The sequence below is a fragment of the Schistocerca americana genome, chromosome 2 (genome assembly GCF_021461395.2).
Source record: "Schistocerca americana isolate TAMUIC-IGC-003095 chromosome 2, iqSchAmer2.1, whole genome shotgun sequence".
Classification (NCBI taxonomy): Eukaryota; Metazoa; Arthropoda; class Insecta; order Orthoptera; family Acrididae; genus Schistocerca; species Schistocerca americana.
The window spans coordinates 137,805,690-137,830,418 of NC_060120.1; the positions used below are offsets into that span (position 1 = coordinate 137,805,690).

The 24,729-nt window shown below is 39.3% G+C and overlaps 1 protein-coding gene across 1 annotated transcript in view; it reads left to right on the plus strand.

The window, feature by feature from the left end:
- The window catches only part of LOC124593830 (glutamate receptor ionotropic, kainate 2-like), an 89,634-nt gene extending 81,966 nt beyond the window's left edge, over positions 1-7,668 (plus strand). The window contains exon 8 of the mRNA XM_047132177.1: positions 7,393-7,668. Coding sequence (XP_046988133.1) covers positions 7,393-7,668 — 276 coding nt within the window. The remainder of the gene's footprint in view (positions 1-7,392) is intronic.
- Positions 7,669-24,729: the final 17,061 nt, after the last annotated feature.

Here is a 24,729-nt window from a genome sequence, read left to right on the forward strand (position 1 = left end):
GCTAACAGTATCTTCTAGCCCCCCGTCAGAAAGTTGTACCCGAAGGTATAATTTACCAACTTGCCCACGGCGTGTTCAACCAGGGAGCTGACACCTGCAAAAAAGTTCATAGAGGTGCACAGGTGCTAACTTTCTCTTCAAAGCTTCCTGTAACACCTGTACTAAATTGTCAGAAATCACTGGCGACAAGAACGGACAAAACTGAAAATCTTTCAATCTCAACACCACTCCCTAGTCCTTTAAATCCTAGTGGAACTGTCCCGTATGTTTGATATCCTTGCTAATGTTGATACTATCTTTTCACAACTATTATACTAAAAAATTAGGCATCGTGGCAAATGATAGAGCCGTAACGTTATTTTGTTCCAATCCCATCCTTGTTATTTTTTGCCTCACTAGCTTAGCTTTCACTATCAATACATTCGGTTTTTATCTAACAGTATGCGAGTTCAATCTTGCAAACATTTCATCTGGGTCTACAATGGAGTGATAGGTCTTCGAAATTGTTCTACACCCTTCTTTCTTTTAAAATCCTTGAGTCTGTTCGTATAATGTAACGTTCGCGATCGAACTCTTATCAACTTGAGACCATGAGATTTCACCAACTTCAAATACTCCTATCACTGAAGCTAGATCAGCCAGAGCAGAATGATACTGGAGATAGTCCCACTCACCTGTGCTGGCTGAACGTCCGGTAGGGCCAGTGGGTGGTCCAGCACCTTGCGAATACACTGTCCCATTCTCGTTGCACCTCTAGTGGTTTCCGCACCCCTGATTTCTGATCCGTAGTTCAGCTCAACCATTTGCAATTCCAACATTCGGGTCATCTACTTTGTAGATATATTGAAACAGAACAGTAAACAGAGTAGTATACGACGTGGTAAGGAACCGACACCTAAGCACTAAAATACTGAACTAACAAGGTACAAAATTATCCTATTTCCTATCCAAGTCTCGTCATACCCATAACCACGCACTGCTACTAGCAAATAAAGCTAAGTAAATGGTGGGACTGGGTTGAGCTGTGAGTGGTCTCTTACCCATTAAATTTTTATTCTGTAAATTCCCAACATCAGATTTACAACAAACATTCAGTGGATTTATATAGCACAGTTAAATTAGCGTTATACAACCTATAACACTATTTCGCGTAGTAGTGATTACCAAAACTGGTGCAGGCTGCTGTGGCCGAGCGGTTGTAGACGCTTCATTCCGGAACCACGCTGCTGCTATGGTCGCAGGTTCAATCCTGCCTCGGGCGTGGATGTGTGTGATGTCCTTAGGTTAGTTAGGTTTAAGTAGTTCTAAGTCTAGGGGACTGATTGTGGTGTCACCGCCAGACACCACACTTGCTAGGTGGTAGCCTTTAAATCGGCCGCGGTCCGTTAGTATACGTCGGACCCGCGTGTCGCCACTGTCAGTGATTGCAGACCGAGCGCCGCCACACGGCAGGTCTAGAGAGACTTCCTAGCACTCACCCCAGTTGTACAGCCGACTTTGCTAGCGATGCTACACTGACAAATACGCTCTCATTTGCCGAGACGATAGTTAGCATAGACTTCAGCTACGTCATTTGCTACGACCTAGCAAGGCGCCATTACCAGTTTATATTGATATTATTATTAATGTACCGTCAAGAGCGATGTACACCGATTATGGATTAAAGTTAAGTATTCCAGAAACAGCGTACCGTATTGGCTATATTGATTACATTAAACTGTTCCAGACCTCACGCCAGTCTGCGTGTAATTAAACGCGTGCATTTCGGCCTCCTCTAGCAACACGGTGTTGGCTCTTCTGCCAACACTTCACTGATGACCTCAGATGTTAAGTCCCATAGTGCTTAGAACTATTCTTGGATAAAAATTGGTTTAAACCTGCACATTATAGTGTTATCCTCTGGGAGATTTTTTTAATCTGACCGAGTGTTACCTAACTGATAGAGGGTATAGAACATGAAATTCGGTATGGGGAGCAGTTGGTAGACAAAAGAAAGTCTAAAATTTTGTAATAAATAATACTAACAAAGTTCCTGTAATTGAAACAAAATTCGGTCGCCAACCTAATTAGGCAAAATAATATGAAAACGTTAATCTCATTGTATCTATCTTTAATCTTGTAAAAGGAGATTCTCATAATTACTTTCTTTGTAAAGTGCAGTGAACACCTATTACAACCAAACGGACTACATGGTGAGTAGTAGTAATTATCTACAGCATAGTTTAGTAATCACTGTAATGGAAAAGATTTTTATCCCTGTTAACAACAATCATCACTTCAACCTTGTACTAATTTATCACACGGGATGTTATCATAACAACTCGAGACTAAATGACACCTGACCAGAGTTCAAGTTAGGACAACACGCATTTACACAGCACAAATGCAATAAGCTAACACTATACACATCTCTTTTCTATAGACTCTTTTATATAAATACTTCAGATTTCCTTAGGTAGAAAAACTCTAACATGTGAAGCAATTAGTTTTCACAGAAAACATTTATGCTTCTTAACATTAAAGCAAAGACACTTGAAAAGTAGAAGCAAACCAAAGTAGACTGGAGCCGTTTTTAAATTTGGCATCATGTGCCCCTCTTTGTCTATGCAACAATTAATTTAATTTGCTACATATTAATACCTTATCATTGAATTTAGGCACATATAAATAGATCTTACAATACCCAGTTCTTTATACAGGGGACACTCGGACTTTATCATGTTAAGGTTACGACCCAACTTCGTTATATGCACAGGGCAGACTCAAAGTTTAAACACAGTTTTTGCAATATTTGAATTATTATTGCAATATATTCTCACAAACACTCTGGTTCATAAGTTACACAGTTCTAACCTTTTGAATCTGGTGAAGTAGTGGCGCAATAGTGAAGGCGATCACGTGGCGGCTACCTGACCTCTCCTTTCACAGTAAAAAGCTCTATTTAGTTCTTCTTGGCGACGTGAATATCATTTTTAGAGCCATTTCCAATGCGAGAGCACCATTTTACAGCCGCAATCACACCTTACGCCATTTCATTTCAAATTGATTACTGGATGCCTCACTCGGGACCTGCGCTGTTGACTAGTCGGCTGCTGGTTAATGACTACCTCTTGTGCTCTCTCGCTTTCCGGTCATCCTGATCGCCACTTCCACCTTTTCTTTGCGCGCCAAACCACTTCCGTGGCGGAGGGGAATCACTATGTCTTTTGTATTATGCAATACAAAATTCCTAAGTATGAACCAGTTTTTACATTGCAGTTTCTCATACATAAACAAACGTATTTAATAAAATTCCATTATTTAATCACACTATTACGTTAAATAATTTATACATCATACAGTACCACCTTCCTACAGTGATCCAAAGAACCTAACTAGTAACTAGTAAACACTTCTTAAATAAAGTTGAACTGTACCGATTGCCCACAATCGATTGGGCTTTTACAAACCTAACATCTTTAACACTTCAAAACTGAGGAGAGGCACAATTAAATTTAACAATTTAAAAAATAATATCAAAATTCCTTTGTTTGAAAAAACAGCAATACCTGCCTGGATCCCAAAAATCTTAAAACACAACAGCAACAAATTCTTACAACGTTTCTACAAACTCTTGAATCATAAAGTATTTCGAAGGGCAGACAGTAAAAACTAAGCCTAGTTACACACGGAGCGTACACTGAAGAACACAATAGGATTTCACAACAATGTTACTACTCCTACATGGAACTTATTTCAAAAATTGTACACACTGTCTGGCTAGAAAAGCAATGACTACCAACGGATCTTGTGACCAGATGCACGAGGTAGCAAAACACCTGCTGATATCAAAACTGCCAAAGAAATATTAAAACTTCTAATGTAACTTAAAAAATTTTTCGGAGCGGGTTCATTGGAACACACTGAACAAAAGAAACAGTTTTGCGGCACAATTAAGTGGGAAGAAACCTGATCAAATGACACAGAATATACTGTGGGTGTGTTCCCACTGTATGTGCAAACATGTAGAGATAAAAAATAGAAAAACATGTGTATTTCATCACATACTACTGCACTTTTTCACTGACTGACCAACACACCGAGGTGACAAAACTCATGGGATTCCTTATAATGTAATGTCGGACCTCCTTTTGTCGACTGTAGCGCAACAACTCGGCGTTGCTCCAGTTGCTCAAGCGCACGATGCATACATTTCCCGCACGGTAGGAAATGAAAATATACTGCTCCCAGATGTGTCTCACGTCCTCACAAAACAATTTTAATATAGGTTACCATAATTGATTGAACTGCAGAGGCAGAGTTAAATAAGTCTCTACTCTTGTGGCAGTGACTTTTGAGCTTTCGGGATACATTAGTGTTCAGGCTATTGCATTGAGGAAAATAAGAACACCAGACAAAAGTTATTCATCACTAAGGAATATCACACTAATTCCGTGTAACACCGACTTTAGCCTTGATAGTGGGCTCAGTTCGACGGGGGTGAGAGTACATTGGTTTCATCTGGATTTCCATATCCAGATGAAGTCATTCGTTGACGGTCAGATCACTTAGGGCTACCAAATCTAGGGGTTGATGATTGCTAGTCGAACCAGGAATGTAGGCATGAACACCATTGTTGTAGTTTTGGTGGACAGGTTTATCCACAACATATTGTTCTTCCATATATGGAAGACAGCCCATTACCTATAGAATGTAGACATAAAGGTCACGGTCCAAGTTTACGGTAACCAAGATGAGTGGGCACAAGTGCTTCTACGGAAAATACCCTCTAATAGACATAGAACCACATCCAGCCGTACCCACACACATCGCACATAGCAGGTTAAATACCACACCGGGTGTCGGTGCACTCGACGCCTTCAGTACTTATAAACAAGACAAAATCACTTCTCCCCAGATCTCGTGAAACACGTCCAAGTAGCCACTTACTGTCCCGTTTACGTTTTGTCTTGCCGACCGAAGACGTTCGGCTTTATGTGTCACCGTTAGAAACGGACTTTTGTGAGGTACTTGACAGCAGATGTCAATTACCTGCGGTTGCCTTCGCTATTTTCGCTCGGGAACTGGTTGACAAGGACCTGAATTCATTGACAGAAGCATTCCATGTCTCGTTTGAAAACGTTTGTCACTAAGAATGTATGACACTCGTCTCGGCGGTCCCTGTCGGCAACGATCACTATTACATCGTGTTACTTAAGTGCAAGTGGTACAGAATTACTTTTAGGGTAGCTGAATAGCACGCTCTGATACATTAACAAATCGTTGACTATATCCACACTGTTGTCTGGAGACGTCCAAATAGAATAGCTCTTTTCTGTCACGTCTCCTCGTTGACACACGTTATTGCACTGATTTCATACAATGGATTACGTCAATCAGACCACTTCACCGATATGACTTTTGTTGGCAGTGGAGGGTCATATGACCGGCTGGTACGACTCCTGTAAAATCGAGAGCAATTCATAGCCATTTTAGCGTTTAAGTGGGTGACGAATATTTTTCCGGTAATTTCCTTGCAGAGAAGCCTATCGACTCATTCTCGATATGCGAAATAATAGAGTGTTCCAAGGATTCATGAGATACATCGTCAAATCCACAACAATACGGCCTTCCATAGTGATCTGTTCTTGCTCCATTTCTCTTCAATTTGTACACTACAGACACGTCAAAATCAAAATGAAGGAAGTTTGGTTACACCAATGACTAGTTACTTCTAACAATGTGTAGCGTAATTCGTAAATCGTGACTCCAACCAAACTCCTCTAAAACGGAAGTCTCCTGCTTCAGCCTAAATAACAAACGTGCCGGAAGAAAATTCAACATGCAGTTTGATATTATCACTTACTCAGTATCAGCATCTGCATCTCGCCCCTGAGAGAATTCTACTTGATTGAGAGCACCTAACAAAAACTAGAGAAAAATTTGAACAGGAAACAACATCAACCACAAGCTATGTGGTACAACGTGGGGAACATCAGCAGACAACCGTCGTTCATGTGCTCTGGGTTTTGTGTTCTCATCCGCTGAATACTGTGTACCATTTAGTTTAAACTGCCTAACTTCACCATAAACAGACATCCAACTTAATAACATCATGAGAATGATTGCATGTTTTATCAAGTCGCCCAGACAAAACATTGGCACAGCTAAGACACATTCAACACCCTCAACCACAGTGTAGTAATGCTGCTACGAGCGAGTGAGGATGGATCGTTAATAATAAATACCTGCAAATACATCTAGATATCAATGATGTAATCCACACCCGATACCACTCTTGATTAGAATTTAAACAGAATTAGAACCTAAAATAGCAGTTGCAAAGGTTTTTAACAGAAATGCAGCCATTCTCGTTTTGTAATTGTATAGGACCGCAGACCATCAGACATGCCACAGAACAATGTCATACACGATGACAACAGTATCAGTTGCAAAGCGATTTAGAAAAGATTGCTGTATGGTGTGGCAGGTGGCAGTTGACGCTAAATAACGAAAAGTGTGAGGTGATCCACATGAGTGCCAAAAGAAATCCGTTGGAATTCGATTACTCGATAAATACTACATTTCTCAAAGCTGACAATTCAACTAAGTACCTGGTGTTAAAATTACGAACAACTTCAGTTGGAAAGACCACATAGATAATATTGTGGGGAAGGCGAGCCAAAGGTTGCGTTTCATTGGCAGGACACTTAGAAGATGCAACAAGTCCACTAAAGAGACAGCTTACACAACACTCGTTCGTTCTCTGTCAGAATATAGCTGCGCGGTGTGGGATCCTTACCAGGTGGGATTGACGGAGGACATCGAAATGGTGCAAAAAAGGGCAGCTCGTTTTGTATTATCACTTAAAAGGGGAGAGAGTGTGGCAGATATGATACGCGAGTTGTGATGGAAGTCATTAAAGCGAAGACGTTTTTCGTCGCGGCGAGATCTATTTACGAAATTTCAGTCACCAACTTTCTCTTCCGAATGCGAAAATATTTTGTTGAGCCCAACCTACATATGTAGGAATGATCATCAAAATAAAATAAGAGAAATCAGAGCTCGAACAGAAAGGTTTAGGTGTTCGTTTTTCCCGCGCGCTGTTCGGGAGTGGAATGGTTGAGAGGCAGTATGATTGTGGTCCGATGAACCCTCTGCCAAGCACTTAAATGTGAATTGCAGAGTAATTATGTAGATGTAGATGTAGATGACAGACCGGAGGACCTCGTACCGACGTCTCCAAAGTTGATAGTTTTCATAAAAGTTTTAGTTGGTCGTTAGTAACATTTTATATTGCGTATACTATACTCTGCATATAGTCTGTGTGACTCCTTTTTAGTGTGCCAAAAATCAACTTGGAAGATAAAGGACGGTACACCATGGTCTCATTGCTGTATACGCCCTCTGCAGGTGGCACGCAAGTGGATGGCACCGCGCGTGCAGCTGGCTGCACAGACGGGCCTTCGGTCTTACGCCCAGGCGCCGGACGGCCCGGTGAAGCTGCAGCTGACGCACGTGCAGGGAGAGTTCGCGCTGCTGGTGCTCGGTCTCTGCGTGTCGCTGGCCCTGCTGCTGGTGGAGATCGCCGTCCACCGGAGGACTAAAACCATCGCAGAACTGAGGGGTCCATCTGTCACTACACCGACGATGAGGCGGCACTGTTGGGAAGAACGCAACCTACCCTAGAGAACTTCGACCATGCTTCTACCAAACTGTTGTTCACTACACCGAGAACTGATAACAAAGATAATCTACCAATATAACAAATGCTTATGCACTGCAATTGTTTGCACCATCAGGTATTTATTATCACTTACTACACATTTTGGTCATACTCATCTTCAGCCTTAAAGAGAGAGAGGAAAAAAAAGCCAGACACCTTTGGGTTCTTCTGCGAATTGTCATAACCCAACGATGAGCTGGAAATGGGCAAATGAGATATCAAACAAACCAGTGCAATGTCAAAATTTCTTCTTGTTTGAACGTATCTGGAGTAATTCAGAAAAAAAAATTAGTTATTTTAGGGAACAAGTTTGATTGCATTCTTACACCTAAAATTAATGTGGGGAACGGACAAAAGGAATACAAAATGGACCGGCGTGGAATCTAAATTAGTAAAAGAAATATTTAATTGGTTTAAAGTAGTCATGACAATCAAGGAAAACATATTTGAGGGAAACTTGCAGAAAGATTTTTTCTCCAAATTTGCATAGCCTAACGAAGAGTGGGACATTGGCGTATGGAGTATCAAACTGACCTATATGAAGTATAGTTTTGCAAAAGAAAAATTATTGCTTGAAAGCAGTTCAGAAAACCTAGTGATTTGAGAGAAAAACTAAATACTTCTCCAACAGCTGCTTCTAGCTAAGTAAACGAAGTATGAATAAGTTCATATCTTCGAAGCTTAGCTACTTATGCATACAAAGTTTTATTGCTGTGGTATGTAATTGTCAAAATGGTTTGCTTGGAATCAAGCTCTAAGTTAAGGACATTTCGAGAACAGAAGACGATGAGAAAGAAAATGAGGTGTCAGTAACACAATGATTTCGAAACAGAAATAGAAAATAAAATTTAAAAAATTGGTAAAAGTTGACCACAATTTTGTGATATGATTTATGTATAACTAAGATGTAAACTAGATTAGAGAGTTTTGCTTCACGTTCGAAGCGATGTATAGAAAATGAGATGCTGAAAAACCTTCTACTCTAATTTCTTGCATTGAGAGTAATCACAACACAAAACATCTTTTTACATTATTTTGGTTTTGTCTAATGATAGTTGGCATCAAAACGCGTCATAATCAACAATAAAATTTTGTGTTCCAAACCCATCCTGTGTGATCAACTAGCTTATGTAGTGTTAGTAATTGTTGCTTTTTACTTCCAGGTCCCTGCTAATTTGCATTTCAAAGCTAAATATTTCATCTGAGTCCAACGCAGACAACTGCATATGTGGAAGATACGGAAAATCCTGCAAGACAAGCTGACAACAACACACAGAAACTTTGTACCTCATTGGAACTTGCATAACTTTCTTCTCCGTTTTGGTTTGGCAGCGATATTTAGGAGCATATACTGCACATTTTATGTTACAACAAATAAACTTCCGTAAACATTGCAACAGAGACCACCGTAGTGTATATTTTTCATAAAATAATCAGAAACGCCACCATTTTTTCTCCATTTATTTTAACGTCATAAGGATTTCAGTTACATTTCCTCACCAAGCACCCGACCTGGTTAACAATATTAACTAACAGTAACCACAGACATATACCAGTTGTTGATGTTATCAAAAACGAAATATTAAGTCAAATATTGGTAAGGTTTCCAAGTGATACTAAGTCTTGGAAATTGTTTCAAACTTCAGATGCTAAAAATTGTGCACATTGCTAGTGTCATGTGACTATACTGTCAGAGTCACAGTTGTCTGCAGTCAACTCGAAATATTTGAAGTGGTATGAAGTGGAATGTGACTTAGGCTCTGTCGTTGTAAAGCGGGTGGTAGGCTTCATTTTGTTAGATGCTAGGACAATGCAATCACTTTGCACACGAGATTGCTTATAAATCTCTCAGGCAGTCCATCCTCAAAATATTCCTTTTAGGAGAGAATCAGTTTATTAGTTTTGCCTAGTAAACAATCGTTTCTCACACTTTAGTTTATATATTGAGCTCATACTTAACATGATAACTTATGTTGAGGTGGCATGTCAGACTTGAAGGCTTATTCAGGTCAAATAAATAAAGTGCAATTTATGTTTATTGAAACAAAAACCTTTAACTACTATATAAATGAATATTTACTTTGAAATTAGGAATAGTACCTAGCAGAGTAATAACAGCGACAAACTGAATTTCCATCCTGTTATGAAAATAACTTAAGCCCTAAAACATTTTAATACAAATGCTAGTATATTTTGAGCATACTTAAAAAATTTGAGTAACAACTATAAGGAATAATATTTTGATTCTGATATCTGATACCTCTTCTCTGGTGATACCTGTTCTACTTCAGATGATATTCTGTCTACAGTGATTCCATTCAAAACGGACCCATGTCTCAGTAAGTCTGGATTCAAAGGGCACTTACGACTGTAAATAACTGCTCATACCGATAAGCAGTTTCAAACAATGACACAATTTCATAAGCGAATTTTATTAACTCCAACAAGTAAATATTTTTAAAATCCAGGTGTACACATTTCTATTAATTATGAGTGCAGATCTAAAGCACAAGTGTTCTCTTTCGTATTGCATTTATTTAGCTTTTTGCTACCTACCTATTTAGCCAATTACATTGTTATTTAAGACGTTTCACTATATCGTATAATTTGTTAAGATAATAACGAATTTTTGATAATTGTCACTATTATTTAATTGAAAATCGTCATTACAAATAACACCAAAATGTAGAATTTCTTAATAGTTGGTTGGGGATGTCAACAACTGCCAAGAATTTTTTACTGGAATAATCTCTTTGGTAATCATCATTGAAATTAAGTAATGGACTGTGCAGTAGTCAAATGGCAAAAACAAACAACCAATTATAAAATGACTGCATAAGATTTCTTATTCTGGCAACAGTTACTGGTGTGTACCTGTGGAGCCAATGAAGTACCGAAGTTAGGTAAAATTTCTTATTAGTTGGTTGGGGATGTTAACAACTGCCAAGAATTTTTTACTGTAATAATCTCGTTGGTATACATCATTGAAATTAAGTAATTGACTGTACAGTAGTCAAATGGCAAAAACAAATAACCAATTATAAAATGTCTGCATAAGATTTCTTATTCTACCAACAGTTACTGGAGTGCACCTGTGGAGCCAATGAAGTATCGCAGTTGCTGTGGCGTTCTATCTTTACGCTCGTGGTCTAGTGGCTAGAGTTGCTGCCCCTTGATCACAGGGTCCTAGGTTCGATTCCCGGCCGAGCCAGGGAATTCGAGACTGCCAGTGAAACGTTTGTGAATATGTACAGGCTCTGACAACCACGCCTACGCCGTTCAGCGCTCTACAGGCCAAATCATCATCATCATCCTGTCTGCACTGTTTAGAATTGAGAGATAACAGACATCTCTTGAAAGATCTTGCTATTTGGACGTAGATTACTGCGGGCACTGGCATTTAGGGGAATTACCAACTGGAAGACTGCCTTATAAGGTTCGGTCTATTGACTAGCGTAATGAGAAGACCTAAGCGGAAGGTGATTTCGATCTGCTATTCTAGAGGCGCGACTTTCACAATAACAAGGTGTAGAGATGTCCACGGTCACGCCCATGTTCATTTCACATATTATGATTGATGTATGTCGGCTTGAAAGTTTTTTTGGGAATTTTGTCGAATCTGTGCCCATTTTAGACCTTGCATTATCTAAGTGGTTTGCCAGAATTAACAATCATCTGATTTCCCCTGAGTTACAGTTTTTATGAAGTCAATGTAAGGCGGACTTACAAAGAAAAGTGTTCATTCCACGATGCCACTCCTACCTAAACGCCCAACCATTTCGTTATCTCTGATTCCGCAGCGCCCTTCGACTCACAGAATTTGCACTCTTATATTTTGCTCTTACACTGAGAAATTAGTTCATGCACCTCGAAGATCTAATAGGTCGTTTACAAGTTCGAGGATGGATTTTCTACTATTTCAAGGCAACTACGGAAGTCTATTATTATTCAGATATTGTTGATAGTATGCAGTGCATATCTCAGTGCCTCTTTTCTTGCTAGAACCTCAGCCATAAAGCAACTCGTTTCCGGGTAAAGCTTGTTTTTAGCTCTGGTATTGATAGTAAAACAGAATGGTGTAAATCCCATTCTTTGACTTACTTAGATCATTTAGTGTGTACTGGGATATTAGTCTGGCACTCAGTTACAATGTGCTTAATAACATTCTAACATACCTGGTTCTGGGAGTTACAATCTTCGGTTCCAGACTTCACTTTGTAGTAGGGAGAATATGCATTGGTTGATGTGTAATGCAAGAAAATAGGGTGAAATTCTGACTACAGATGCTGCATCAAATACCTATATCATCAGTCACTGTACCACTTTAACAGCAGTATAATCTGATTGTTTGTCATGGCAAGTCTAGGGATTACCCTTGGGCCTGCGCGCCAACTCCCACATTTTGATTTATAATCTTCGTTAATATATAGTTCATACAAGATTGATAACCATCGGAGATGTCCTATCAGCAGAGAATTATACATATTAGTTCAGGTATCATTGTAACCGCCACTTTTACATTACGATAGCAGCTCGCTGATGAATAAGTTCGTATCTTCGTCTTCTCGACAAAACGAAAGACCAGCAACGTGATTACGGCTGCTCACTGCACTTCTAGATGAGGGCTTTACAATACAGTTCTATAGGGCCGCTGTCGATGAGTCTGCATGTTAAGCAGAAAGTAACAGAGACTATGATATATGATTTCATGTGTTACTACAAGTTTAACAATTTATTTGATTTGATTTATTTCACATGCGACATTCGTAATCAGTTTTTGGCTTCATTGATGAAAATATGGTCAAATAACCATTGACACCCAACAAACGCCGGATTTTTATTCAGTAGCATGGTGACCCTTAGCTAATCATTGTCACTTTCCTTTCAACGGCATCTTAAGAGCTCCGTATCAGCAACCTGAGTTCTACTTATCTACAGGAACTAGAACTAAATTCGAAGACGCCACGTAGGTGTTTTCGGGGTATCAGAAGTCTGCTCTGATGCTGCAAAACACAAACAGACCGCTGGCTCGTTATCGTCCTGCTATTCCAGTAAAAGTGGAAACGCGTTATGTGTGGTAACACAGAGGAGGGAACTGCAAGTCGAATTTTTCACAGACTGTAACACATTCAGTGGCATTTTGTTGGGGATTCTTTACCGCCATTCATAGCATACCTAGTTGTTATATTATTTTGATGAAGAGAATTTCTGAAAGACTCAGACTTGAAATTACAAGCGAGAGTAGTGTGCAGTAGGAAAGTTGGTACTGAACTGTCAAGAATCGGGCTTGATCTACATAGAACTTTAAGAATTCTGCTACAAACAAATTACTGTTAAATCATTGTGTTTACAGTGTGTAAAAAGAGCCTAAAGACTGCAGCTATATGTCACTGTATTACGGTAATATATATGTTTGCGTGTGTGGTCCATGGATTACGTGAGCTGTAACATTGGGAAGGTTTCAAAGCAAGAAGGAACCACGCAAAGGAGAAGACAGTAGAGCAGGCTACACAAAGAAGAAACCCCTAGTCCAAGCAGCTGCACTAGCAAGGAAAAGCGAATGAGAGATGTGGTGTAGTCAAATTGAGCAATGTTAGTGGTACAATACCAGGTTGGCAGCACACAGCTAACAGCGGCAGAGACTCTCTTGGTGACAGCTCACAGAGAACTGGAAACCAGAGTAACTGTTAATTAAGCTAGCATAAACTTGTTCAGTGTATGGAGTTACTGTTAGTAAGAGGTGAGTGGCCTGAATAATATTAATGCGTATGCAGTCATCGTTGCTGTGTTAAGGAAAGTGTGTAATTTTTTTCTAAAGCTTTTTTAAATGTAAAATTGCAAGTGAATGTGGAAACGAGACATTTTTTTAGAAGGAGGAATGTGTGCAAGCTGATTATGGTAACGATTATCCTTCATATCAGCTACAAATGAAACATAAAGAAGTTTGATAGTGTTCATGATCATGTAAAATCTGTCGTGTCTGACCACATTAACGTGACTGTTGTGAATGAGAAAGTGATGCAGAATCTGATGTGTCATTTCAAAACAATCAACAGAAGATTTGCTTATGTAAAGCTCTGGTATGGTATCTGGTGGTACCTTGACAAATGAGGATGACAATAGAGGAAATAAAACTGTGGGAGAAATACATCAAGTTTTCCTAAATATAAACGCTGCAAGATTTCCAGAAGGCAATAAAGAATACTTTTAAAAACTTAAAAGAAAGGGCAGAGGGATGAATTAAATGAACTTATGTAGGTTGCTGTAGGAACTGGGAGATGAAGAAGCTTGCAAATGATAGAGTAGCATGGAGAGCTGCATGAATCCAGTCTCTGGACTGAAGACCACAACAACAAACAACAGGTAGGATATCAAAGCAGATCAGATGGGTATTAAAACTGATTTATGTAAACTTAATAAAGAAGGATAATGAAACTACTACCAGGGCAAAATGGAATGGACATTGCAATTTGTAATAAAATAGCAACCCTTAGGGAAGAAAGACGGGGAAAACAAAAGATCTGATTGGAACTTTGAATGATTATCAAGAAAAAATGGAAAATAAGTTGAGAAAAGACTTTAAAAACTTTAATAAGACTCCAAGGTCAGAGAAATTTCTGATACACAAACTGAATCTATTGTGACTAGTAAATCATAACACCAAAAGTAAAACACCTAAACAGAATTTGTATCAAACGAAAAATGTCAACTTATGAATAAAATTTCAATGTAGAAACAAGTTGTAAAGAATAATGAATGGTGAGTAGAGTTGACCCAAATAGAAGTAAATATTGAAAAATTCCCTAAAATAGAGACCAAGATTGTAACTAATGCTATTACGAGACAGAAGGGAAATTAACATGGAAGAGACAAGAAAAGATGAAAGCAGTAAGCGATAGAGTAAATTACATTTTTGAATGTAATTTCCATTATTTCCCAGAAAAGGAACTATTACACGTAAAGCATATGAAGACTTCTTGCTGAAAACACTCAACGACATAGGTTGTATAATCTAGGCTGCTTAGTGTTTTTGACAAATAAAAGAGAGTGCTCCTTCGGTCTTCTCAAAATGAGATAATTCAATATGAAGAATCCATTGGTTCATTTTTGAATCAATACTGGTCTAGCGGAAGACACAACAGTGTCTAAAGCCAAATTTTCGAAGGTCGAAGCTTAGTTAGGTGTCTTTGCGAAAGCTACAGAATTTTTTTCCAACAGGGAGAAAAACATCTCCTTAACCGACCCATTCAAGGAATCCAGTCTAATTGCTATGATAATACTGAAACTGTGTCAGCGCTGTAAAAACTTATCAACAAACATAATGTCAGTAATTTAACAGATGTACTTGAGCAGATTCGCTGTCGGGCAACAGACAAGGGCAGGAAGAGTGGACAAGGAGTGGATGGAGAAAAGAGAGGCGTAATGACATCGAATAAAACAGGGGATCACTTGTTGACAGGCATAATATGCATTGTGGCTTGAACGAAAATTGCCTGTAAAACGTCTAGAAGGGAAGGCGCACGTCTCAGAGGGGCATGAACAGAGAGAGTTATTACGGAAACTCCTGAGGATAAGAAAATAGCCAAATTCTGGGGCACGTTCGGACAAGAGAAAGAGAAATGCAGAAAAATTATAAGACTCTAAGACTTAGTCCAACTGTGAACGCAACAGAGCACTTGTGTAATTTCTGGCTTATTATGAAAATGATTTGAAAAGGAATCACTTATGGAAGATGAAACAAAACAAGTAAAGTAAGTGCGCCTTCAGACAACTTAGGCTATCGTATAAAATATGAAAACAATAGCAATCTTCGAGTCCTGTAGTGAGGTTCGATCTGCATGTAATGACTTATATGCAAAGATAAAAGATAATTTATCAGTGCAAGTAGTTACAGCTTATTATCATAGTAATTACAGCTCATTGAATAGGAAGTGAGATATTGAAGAAACGATATCTCTACTAACTTAAACTGCAAGATACGATGTTCCCTGTGAAATCTGAGGTAGTGCCAGGGCTGTGTGTCAATTTAAAATTATGTATGGACTACCTGACAGCAAACAGCGCAATGCTAGATGTTGTTGAAGGTTTAATGAATGTAAAGGAAGATGAAGAAGAAAAAGTGTTTACACTGCAATGAAATGTGTCAGCTCAAGTCAGTAACGGCAATGCCACAACAAGCATAACGAGGGAACAAATGTACTAGAATCTTGATTTGGAATACACAACTTCATCCTCAAGCGAGGTTGGCAGAGTCTGATGAGGTCAGAATGGATGTAAATATTTTGAAAAAATATTGGAGGTATTGAAAGATTAAGTGAAGATGAACTTCATGAATTGAAGAAGATACTGCTTAAACATCAAAAAGCGTTCCTCTGGACACCATAGTGTATGAAAAACTATGATTATCGCTTCCAAGTGAAGCTATATGACAAGTTCAGAGTTAAAACGTAACCCATTCCCTTTGCAAGAAATAAACAAGATACTAGAATGTGAACTAATTGAACTTTCACAAAGTAATTGCTGTGATCCCATTCTCTTAATAGCGAAGAAAGAGGGACTGATGAAAACCAAGAGCCAATGACCAAACAACAAAAACACAAGTGAATGGGTCAGAAGTGTTAGAAGACTTTGGGCAGATAGTTAACGCTGTTAAATAGGCGTAGGTTTAAAGGCCAGGTATTAATTAGCCTCTCGGGCTGAAAAGTTCAGGAAGCGTAATCACCATCATTATCATCATCTACATCTTCTTCTGATTTTTCTTTTTCTTCACTTCATCGTGTAAATTGAGCAGCATGTTCCAAAGACCATGCTTTACCTCAGATATCAACACTTCGGTGTCCAGTAAGCTTGTAATTTATGACACGTCTAGGAAGATGTTCCTGCTAAATTAATTCTAAATGGCTACAACAGATAATCTTTTTCTAATTTTGCTTTTCAAATCAAAAATTAGACTCTCTTGTCCTATTTCTGTGTTTCATACTTTGCCAGTCTGCAACCCTTGACTGCCCTGAGGAATTTCATCTCATGGCTTCCTCCGAGATTACGTACAACCCACTTCCATGTAATGTTAACAGTTCTGGCAAGTACTGTAAAGCTTCAGTTTAGTTTCCTTTCTGGTTTTCTACCTCAGAGTTCCGTCAGTTGGACCACACATACGTTTAAATTCGCAAATTTTAATTTTGTGTTGCAGTTTGTTACTGGGGACATTTCAAGAAAAAATAATTAATTTTGTTATTTATCTGAGTTTAGGAACTTATCTCGTTTTGCCTTATGTGGATACATTAACAGTCCACATTCTTCTTCTGTATTTGTAAAAATTTATAGCCACATTTTAAAGTATGTTCTGTCTGCGAATAGCTGATGTCTGAGGACACTGATCCGTGTGTACATAATATGATTCACAAACATTTTCTTACACTTCTTGAAATAAAGATAAGACAGCATCTACATTATAGATTTGGACACAGTAACAGTAGATGACGGGTAACAATACAGCAACAGGAATGAGTGTCTGATTATCGAGCGGAAGCAACACTTAGTATTTGCATTCTACTCATTTTCTCTATGGCATGCCTACAGACCAAAGTGTTCTCTTAAAAACTACGAATCAGAAATGTATGTCTATATAGTAAGACTACGTGCTACAGTGGAAGTAAAATGTTTTCAGACTAGGCAGAAGAATTTCTGTAAAACTCCAATATGTATCGAAACATGACACTTTATAAGTAGTTACCATAAGATTACGGTAATTTTCTACCTCTTTTAACATTGTGTTTTATGTATGAGAAGAGAGGACCAGCCAAGCGGCGCCACGTAATGTAAGGCAAACAGCACGGCAGCAGACTGTAAAGAGAATTTAAAGCACACTCGGTGCAGGGACAGACCTGTGTGTCTGCATGACTCAGAGATAGGGTAGGCCATTAGCGTTAGCTGTCCTGCTGAGCTGCTGAGCTGCTGACAAGGCGAATAAACGACACTGGCTGAGCTTAGGGCGGAGCAATGTGCTTTAAGCACAGGAGTAGCATACACAAAAAAAAACACTACAGTTTCAGCTTTTACAACAAACTAAAAGAAAATAAATGAAAGACACTGTCAGTATTTGTATTAAAAATTATATAAAAAATGTATTTGCCGGGATTTCTCACGTAATGATGTGGTCTATGGATTTTTGTTATTTATTTCATGTTCTTGTCATTTATAGTAGCTTGAAGATTAATGTTATTTTTCTGTTTCAAACAAAGATGTACCTGTCCTGTATGCAAAAGATGTAGTCAAGAAGTGGTGGGGATGGGGGGGGGGGAGCGGGGGAGACACGGAGAGGGGTGAAGGGATATCAGTCCAGGCGCAATATGAGACACTCTGCCATTTGTCTATGTAGTGTGACAGCTAAAAATGGCAGCATCACGTCTGCATATAGCTGGCACATCTAATCCACAATCGAATTATTTTGAAATTTAAGGAATTTGTTCATCTCCACGTGTATGGAAAGTCGTTATAGCTGTTCTAGTGTTGAGATAGAACATCAGTCTGATGAGTGTAAATGCTGTGAAAAATATTTATATGTCGAGTAATGTGGTAAAAGAACGTATGTAACTGGGTGGCACTGAACCAAGGAAACGATTTCAAAATTTTAAACATGGTTGTAACTTCAGAAGCTGCATGACCTAGGTTTTGACAATTTTAAAATTGTCTTTTTCAGAAGGTGTAATGGAACCTGTTACATCATATGCTGATCAACATCACAGAATGAACTAACACAGTTCCTCTGATGTGGGAGACTCCTCTTAATAACGCAAGTAATCGCAAGCCATGGCAGTTCTGCGCCACTGTAGTATTACAGGTGGAGATCAAATGCTACATGTAGTGGCCTAATTTACTGAATAACAAAAATGTTTGTTTCAGTTTTAAGTTTATCATTGTAACTGAGGGCAAAATTCCAACAGAAGTACATTGTGATCAGATATTAGTTGAGGTTTCTTGATGCGAATGACCTGGCTTATGAAGCATTCCAGACTTTCTTTAGCATGATTTATTACTATAAACAAAATTGGAAACTTGATGTTGCTCAGTTGTGTAAATTCAGACTGTTGAGATTTTAGAACTAGTCATTACTTATATTTCATTGAATTAATTGCACTAATTCTGCACTATGTTTAAAAACTAGTATGAGAAATCTTGCCCCAGCAATAACAAATTTATGTTTTCGTAATTATTTTGAGTCATAATGATCTATGTAAACTCCATGTTTAAACTGCCCATTGTGTAGCGGCACCACCGTTTAAGATGGGAAAAGGTTAGCTTTGGTTCAATATTTCTGAGTGCACAAGTTACAGCCAGACACCGGACTGTTGTCTGTAAGTTACTCTACCAGCAGTCGCAAAGTAGAAGGGAGACAACAGGGCCGTAGACCTGCTGAAAAGAGTAAATGCAGCGGTTTGCATGGCGCAAGTTACAGGCAGAAGAGCCCCAGTTGCCCAACCCAGGTGTTATGAGTACATGACTCGGAGCAGTGCGTTAGCAAAACACAGGCTCACAGTTGCGTATGAAGAGGCGCCGGTTCACTAACAAGGCATTCAAGTGTGACAGCTCTCCTCGACAGCAGGGTGTGTCACACCACTGGCTACGCACAGCAGCAAATTGGGCCCCAGTGTTGCAGTCCATGGCAGGTTGCTGGTTCCACTCTCTGAGGCCAATGCGGTGTCTGCAACCAGCCAGTGGCGGGCCACGCCATGGCTTGCTACTGTGGGAAGCCTTGTTGGCTCCCAACACACGTCAGAGGCATCACAGGGCAAGGGCTGCAGCTTTTGAGGCCAGATCACTGGCGCTTGTTGTTGCTGCGATCCTAGCCACGTCAGCGAGGAAGCATGCCGCGGGCCACCCTGCAGCTCCTAGTGGGCAGCACTGATGCAGCAGGGACAGAGACCACTGAGTCGACTGCCGGCACATCCTGACGTCGTCACAACTCCACGGCTGTACAAGGCTGACACACAGCAGCGCAGTGCATGGGTCGACGAGGCAGCCATTCCACACCAAACTCTTTCACAGACAATGAAGCGGTGTCCTCAGCATTGCGGGATCCGGTGATGCAGATCGAGAGGAAGGGGGACACTGTAGCTGGAAATAGTCAATCCTTTGGGAAACTCGGAAGAGTTTTAATACGGCACATCCTGACAGTTTTTATCCTCGTCCAATATTCCTCTACAATTGTCTGTGAGGCTACTCAAATTTCAGAAATCTTACAGTGTGGAGGCTTGCAGTTCTGAAAGCCAAAATTTCAGTCACAGGTTTCACTTTGTACTTGAGAGTACGTGCTTTAGTTGATGTATGACGTAAGAATATGAAGTGAGGTACCAACAACAATTTTTAAACTAGTACTAGGGTTACAGGGAAACAGCGACAGTCTTGCAGTCATATTAACTGACAGGCTATCAAGACAGAAGATACAGGGTTTACCGTTAAAAGTATAATTCAGCACACAGATAACAATAAATGACATTATCTCAATAGCAAGTTATTCACCATTCACTCTAGATTTCATTTTAATAACCACTTTTAATAAAGTAGAGAAAGCTTCAGATATGAAGATTACAGTGTCTTTATCACATGTAGGTATACTGGATTACTAGTTTCCTCAGAGCTAAATTGTCATCTTCTCAGTGCCCGACGTCTCGGTGAGAAACAGTATTGTGGAGGCAGTGATAAGGCACAATCATCAAAACAGTGGTGTCCTGTAATTCATCTATCTATCATGGAAACTAAATATGACATAGGATATCCTCCACACCTTAGAGTTAAGCTGTGGAAAATTTAATATAGTGCTCTAGGTCTAGATGAGAAATAGTAAAACAATAGTCAGTGTAGCTATAAAATGAAGCTATTCACAAAGTTATGCCATGTAATCTGGCTATCTTGGTTAGAAAAAGCGCTCGTAAATGTTTATAGGATATTTTGGGTCATGGTTTGTTTCCATAATACATACTCGAATTACAGCACATTATTCTTTTGATTAGTATAGCTTATCACTGTCTGATAATACTTTATTGCTTTTCACCAATACGTCAGGCACTTGCTATTGATAACAATTGTCTTACACTGTAACTATAAGGTCCACCGCCATAAGTGCCTTTCTCTAGCTAAGTGAACAAAAAGCTACAGTCTGTGTTGGAGAATGTCCTTATATCTTACCAAATGTTGGTGATAATTTTGTGTTTTCCTTATATTATTGAAATAGAAACTTATATTGTAAGTTAGGAGTTCTGTAACTGCAACTCTTCTCACTTGTAATTCCTTATATTTGTAAATGCTTGATCTGTGTATTTCCCTATAATTCCAGCAAATTCCATCGTTTCTCTCTAAAGCTGTATAGTATCACTTCTCGATAATCACAGTGTTCAGTTGTTACCTAGACTTCGAGTGACATCGTAGTGCTCGATAAACAAAAATTTACCTGTTGAAAATTATCTTCCATTGTCTCCTTGCTCTAGACCTCATGTTATTATAACTGCATAAGAAAACGTATTATGTGTGTGCTCTTTGTGAAAAACGTAAGTGTCCACCATTATTGTAATAGTGCTATCACTGATACGCCATGTTTTCTGTAACGATATACTGTTGCATGTACATATATATTGTGAGAAGAACCTAGAAAATATTTATTATTATTCACGAGACTGCTGCCATTTGACGGCACTCCTCTGTATTACTCTATTAGCCCAACAGGTATCCGGTAGTATGTAGCCGGCAGTCATCTCAGACACATGCGGCACCTGCTAATGTGTCATATTTGTATGATTCTATGTACGATGACTACACAGTTACATTTTTTATTTTACTCTCTTTTCTACATGAGGTAAGGCATTTATTGCAAGTTGTGTATTTATCGTAATAACGTACGTAAAGGGAATTTTAGTTTTAATTTTTTTAGTTCAAATTCACAGTTCGTTAAGTCGGTACAAAAACAAACATTAGCTTTATCGCACTGCCGGATTTCACAACCTGTAAACTGAGGATATGTCCAAAAGAACGTACGAAAAAACGTTAATTTACAATTACAGCTACAATGGTGTAATCCATTTGAAATTTTAGTAACTAGCAGATCTGAAGATGGTAGCTTAGCCCTGTCGAAACTAGGAATCCAATGTATGTACTGTACATGGGCTCAAGGCAATAATAACTTCATATCTGAAGCTATCTATGCATTGAATTCACAATCGCTCTGCAGCTGATAATGTCCGGTATTATTACACTTTTAATAATTTTAGAATAACGAATTGCAGATGAAACAACTCGTGTTTCTTCATCTTCGCGACAATATGTTCAACCAGTGACATGGGAACCTTAGCCCAATTAACAGCAATTTCGTTTTAGGGTCAGCTCTAGAGCACCGGACCCCCGACCTGAATTCAACATCTGTGCTGGGACGAGAACATCATTTGAAGACGCCAGGTGGGTGGGTACTCGTATTTCCAGAATTTCTGTGATCTGCTCTGATGCAACAAGACACTTACATGCCTCTCAGACGTCCTGCTACTCCAGTTCCAGTGGAAACAGTCAGGTGTCATGTATGGTAACACAGAGGAAGAATGCTCGAAACCTGCACACTGACTGAATTCACATTTAGTTGCATTATCTTAAAGATTTTTTTCCTTTGTAATATTTAGTTCCTCGGTGGTCTAAATGGACAAGGGGCTCGCTTGACGCCGTGTAGATTTTTGCAATAGAAAGTTTCATACATAAGTCTGAACATCCTGACTTTAAGTAACAGAGTTACTTCTTCGCCACGAAAAATATACCTGGTACTGACAATTTAGTGCAAGTCCTAAGGATCTTAAGAAGGGTGTATGATGATACAGCTTCTTTTCTACAAATCATAAATTTACCGGTTAACATCTTTCGGTCACTTCCATTTGTAAAATACTTTTTCGTTAATTATTTGCCTTTTTAAGTATTTGAGGTTTATTTAAATTATGCAATATTTGCTGCTACATTCCTCCCTCTGCCTCCTCCTTCTCTCCGCCCCCCACCCTTCCAATTAATCATGGACCTTGTCGAGGTGGCGTGGCCTGCGTGCCTCATGTACCCATATTGCCTTACCGTTGGTGTAACCACAACAGAAGGGAGGCCATGCCTCATGTACCCATATTGCCTTACCGTAGGTGTAACCACAACAGAAGGGCACGTGTGAAGAGGCCAGACCAATCTGTGGATCATGAGGAAGGGCAGCAGCCGTGTCAGTAGAGGGCAAAAATAACCCATCTTAGCCAACAATCTAAAAGAAAAAGTCGTAGGTTGCAGAATGTTCTTTATTAACTTACGAACGACGATTTTCGCCCTGACGGGGTAATTTCAGGTTATGTTAAAGAATCAGAAATTTTCTGCTAAAAAGAACCGTCAACAAGGCACTATACCGCATGAAACGTACTAAACGGCAACCTCATGAAGGTGACGACAGGCATAGCTACTATTCCCGTCGACCACTCTATGAGGTCGTCTATTCGTACAAGGGACAGAGGCGCTATTTTTTCCCGAGGGCACGTTTCTCTACTGTATGGGTGAACGACCGTGGGATCTTCTTTAGTAACGTACTCCCAATCCGGGGATAAAATATTCCCCATTCGCATGTCCAGGACGATGTATTCGTCAGCAAAACAACTAAACTGTTACTTTACTGGTCAGAGGGTGGAATCTTAGATCCCGTAATAGGGCAAGTAGCTTAGAGAATTTTAAATGGGACATAGATAGGTTGAAGTTAGGTACAGTGAGAATTGGTGAAGTCTGTGTTAGAAAGAACAGGACATATTGTCAGGTTATTACAGTATTGGCTACGTAAAATCAAATAGGGCTAGTGCGGGAGATGGTTTCATAATGAATAAGAAAATTAGCATACGCGTAAGCCACTGTGTACCACATAGTGAATGGCTTGTCACACCCAAATTAGGAACCATGACTACACCGCCAACGTAGTAAGAATTGAGGTGCCAAATAGTTACGCAAGTGATAAGGAACTGAAAAATTGAGTTATGAGGTTAAGGAAATTATTCAGGTAGTTAAAGCAGTTCAGTTCGAGAGGAACTTACTACTCCAAAAAGATCAGTTACAGATGTCGGACAGAGAAATATATGTATAAAGAAGATAACTACGTAGATACTTTGGTAACAAAAGAAAACCTAATATTGATTGGCAAAAGGAAAAGGTACAAAAAAGTTCTTTTAATTGCAACAATACAGATACACAACGTCACTTAAGAATGAAGGAAATAACAAGAGCAAAGAATCCAAGGGAAAATGGCTGCAGGACAAATTTCTTGAGATCGAAAGAGAAATGGTCGTTCGAGGGACGACCTTCCGTGCTATGGAAAGCGAGGTCATCAGATGAAACTCCACTGTTCAGTGCAGACGAGAGAGCGGCTACATGAAAACAGTGCATTGGACGTCCAGATTGAGAAGGAAATTGCAGCTGACATGGAACATATGGAGATCGAGTATTAGAGTCACAGTTTAATAGTTTTGAGTGACTTCAGTTAACTTAGGTACAAGGGACAGTCGGAAATCTTTGTGGGAAGTGGCAACAGGGCGACTATTCAAGTCGCGTAGAATCCACAAGTCTCCTAGACATAACATCAGACTTTCAAAAAGATATCACTGACACAATTACTAAGACAGCCAAAGCAGAACCGTGCGAGAACTATTGCACAATCTGCTTAATGCCTCTCTGTGTAAGACTTCAGAAAAATCAAGATGTAGTTGGAAAACCGTTTGATATTGTAAAATAATAGATGTTCGAAATTTTGAGAAAAATAGGAGCATGCTGTAGAGACAGTGGTCAGAAACAGTAAAGTTGTTTTAGGGTAGGTCGTGTGGAGATATAAATGTTAAGAAGAAATTCGATGCGTTTCTAAATTTCGGAGTTAGTTAGCGTTGAAGATAGCCAGTGGTTATTTCACACAGGCAAATTCACGATGCCAGGTACAATCAGTTGGATGACTGGGTGTTGTGTACTGTCCTTAGGTTAGTTAGGTTTAAGTA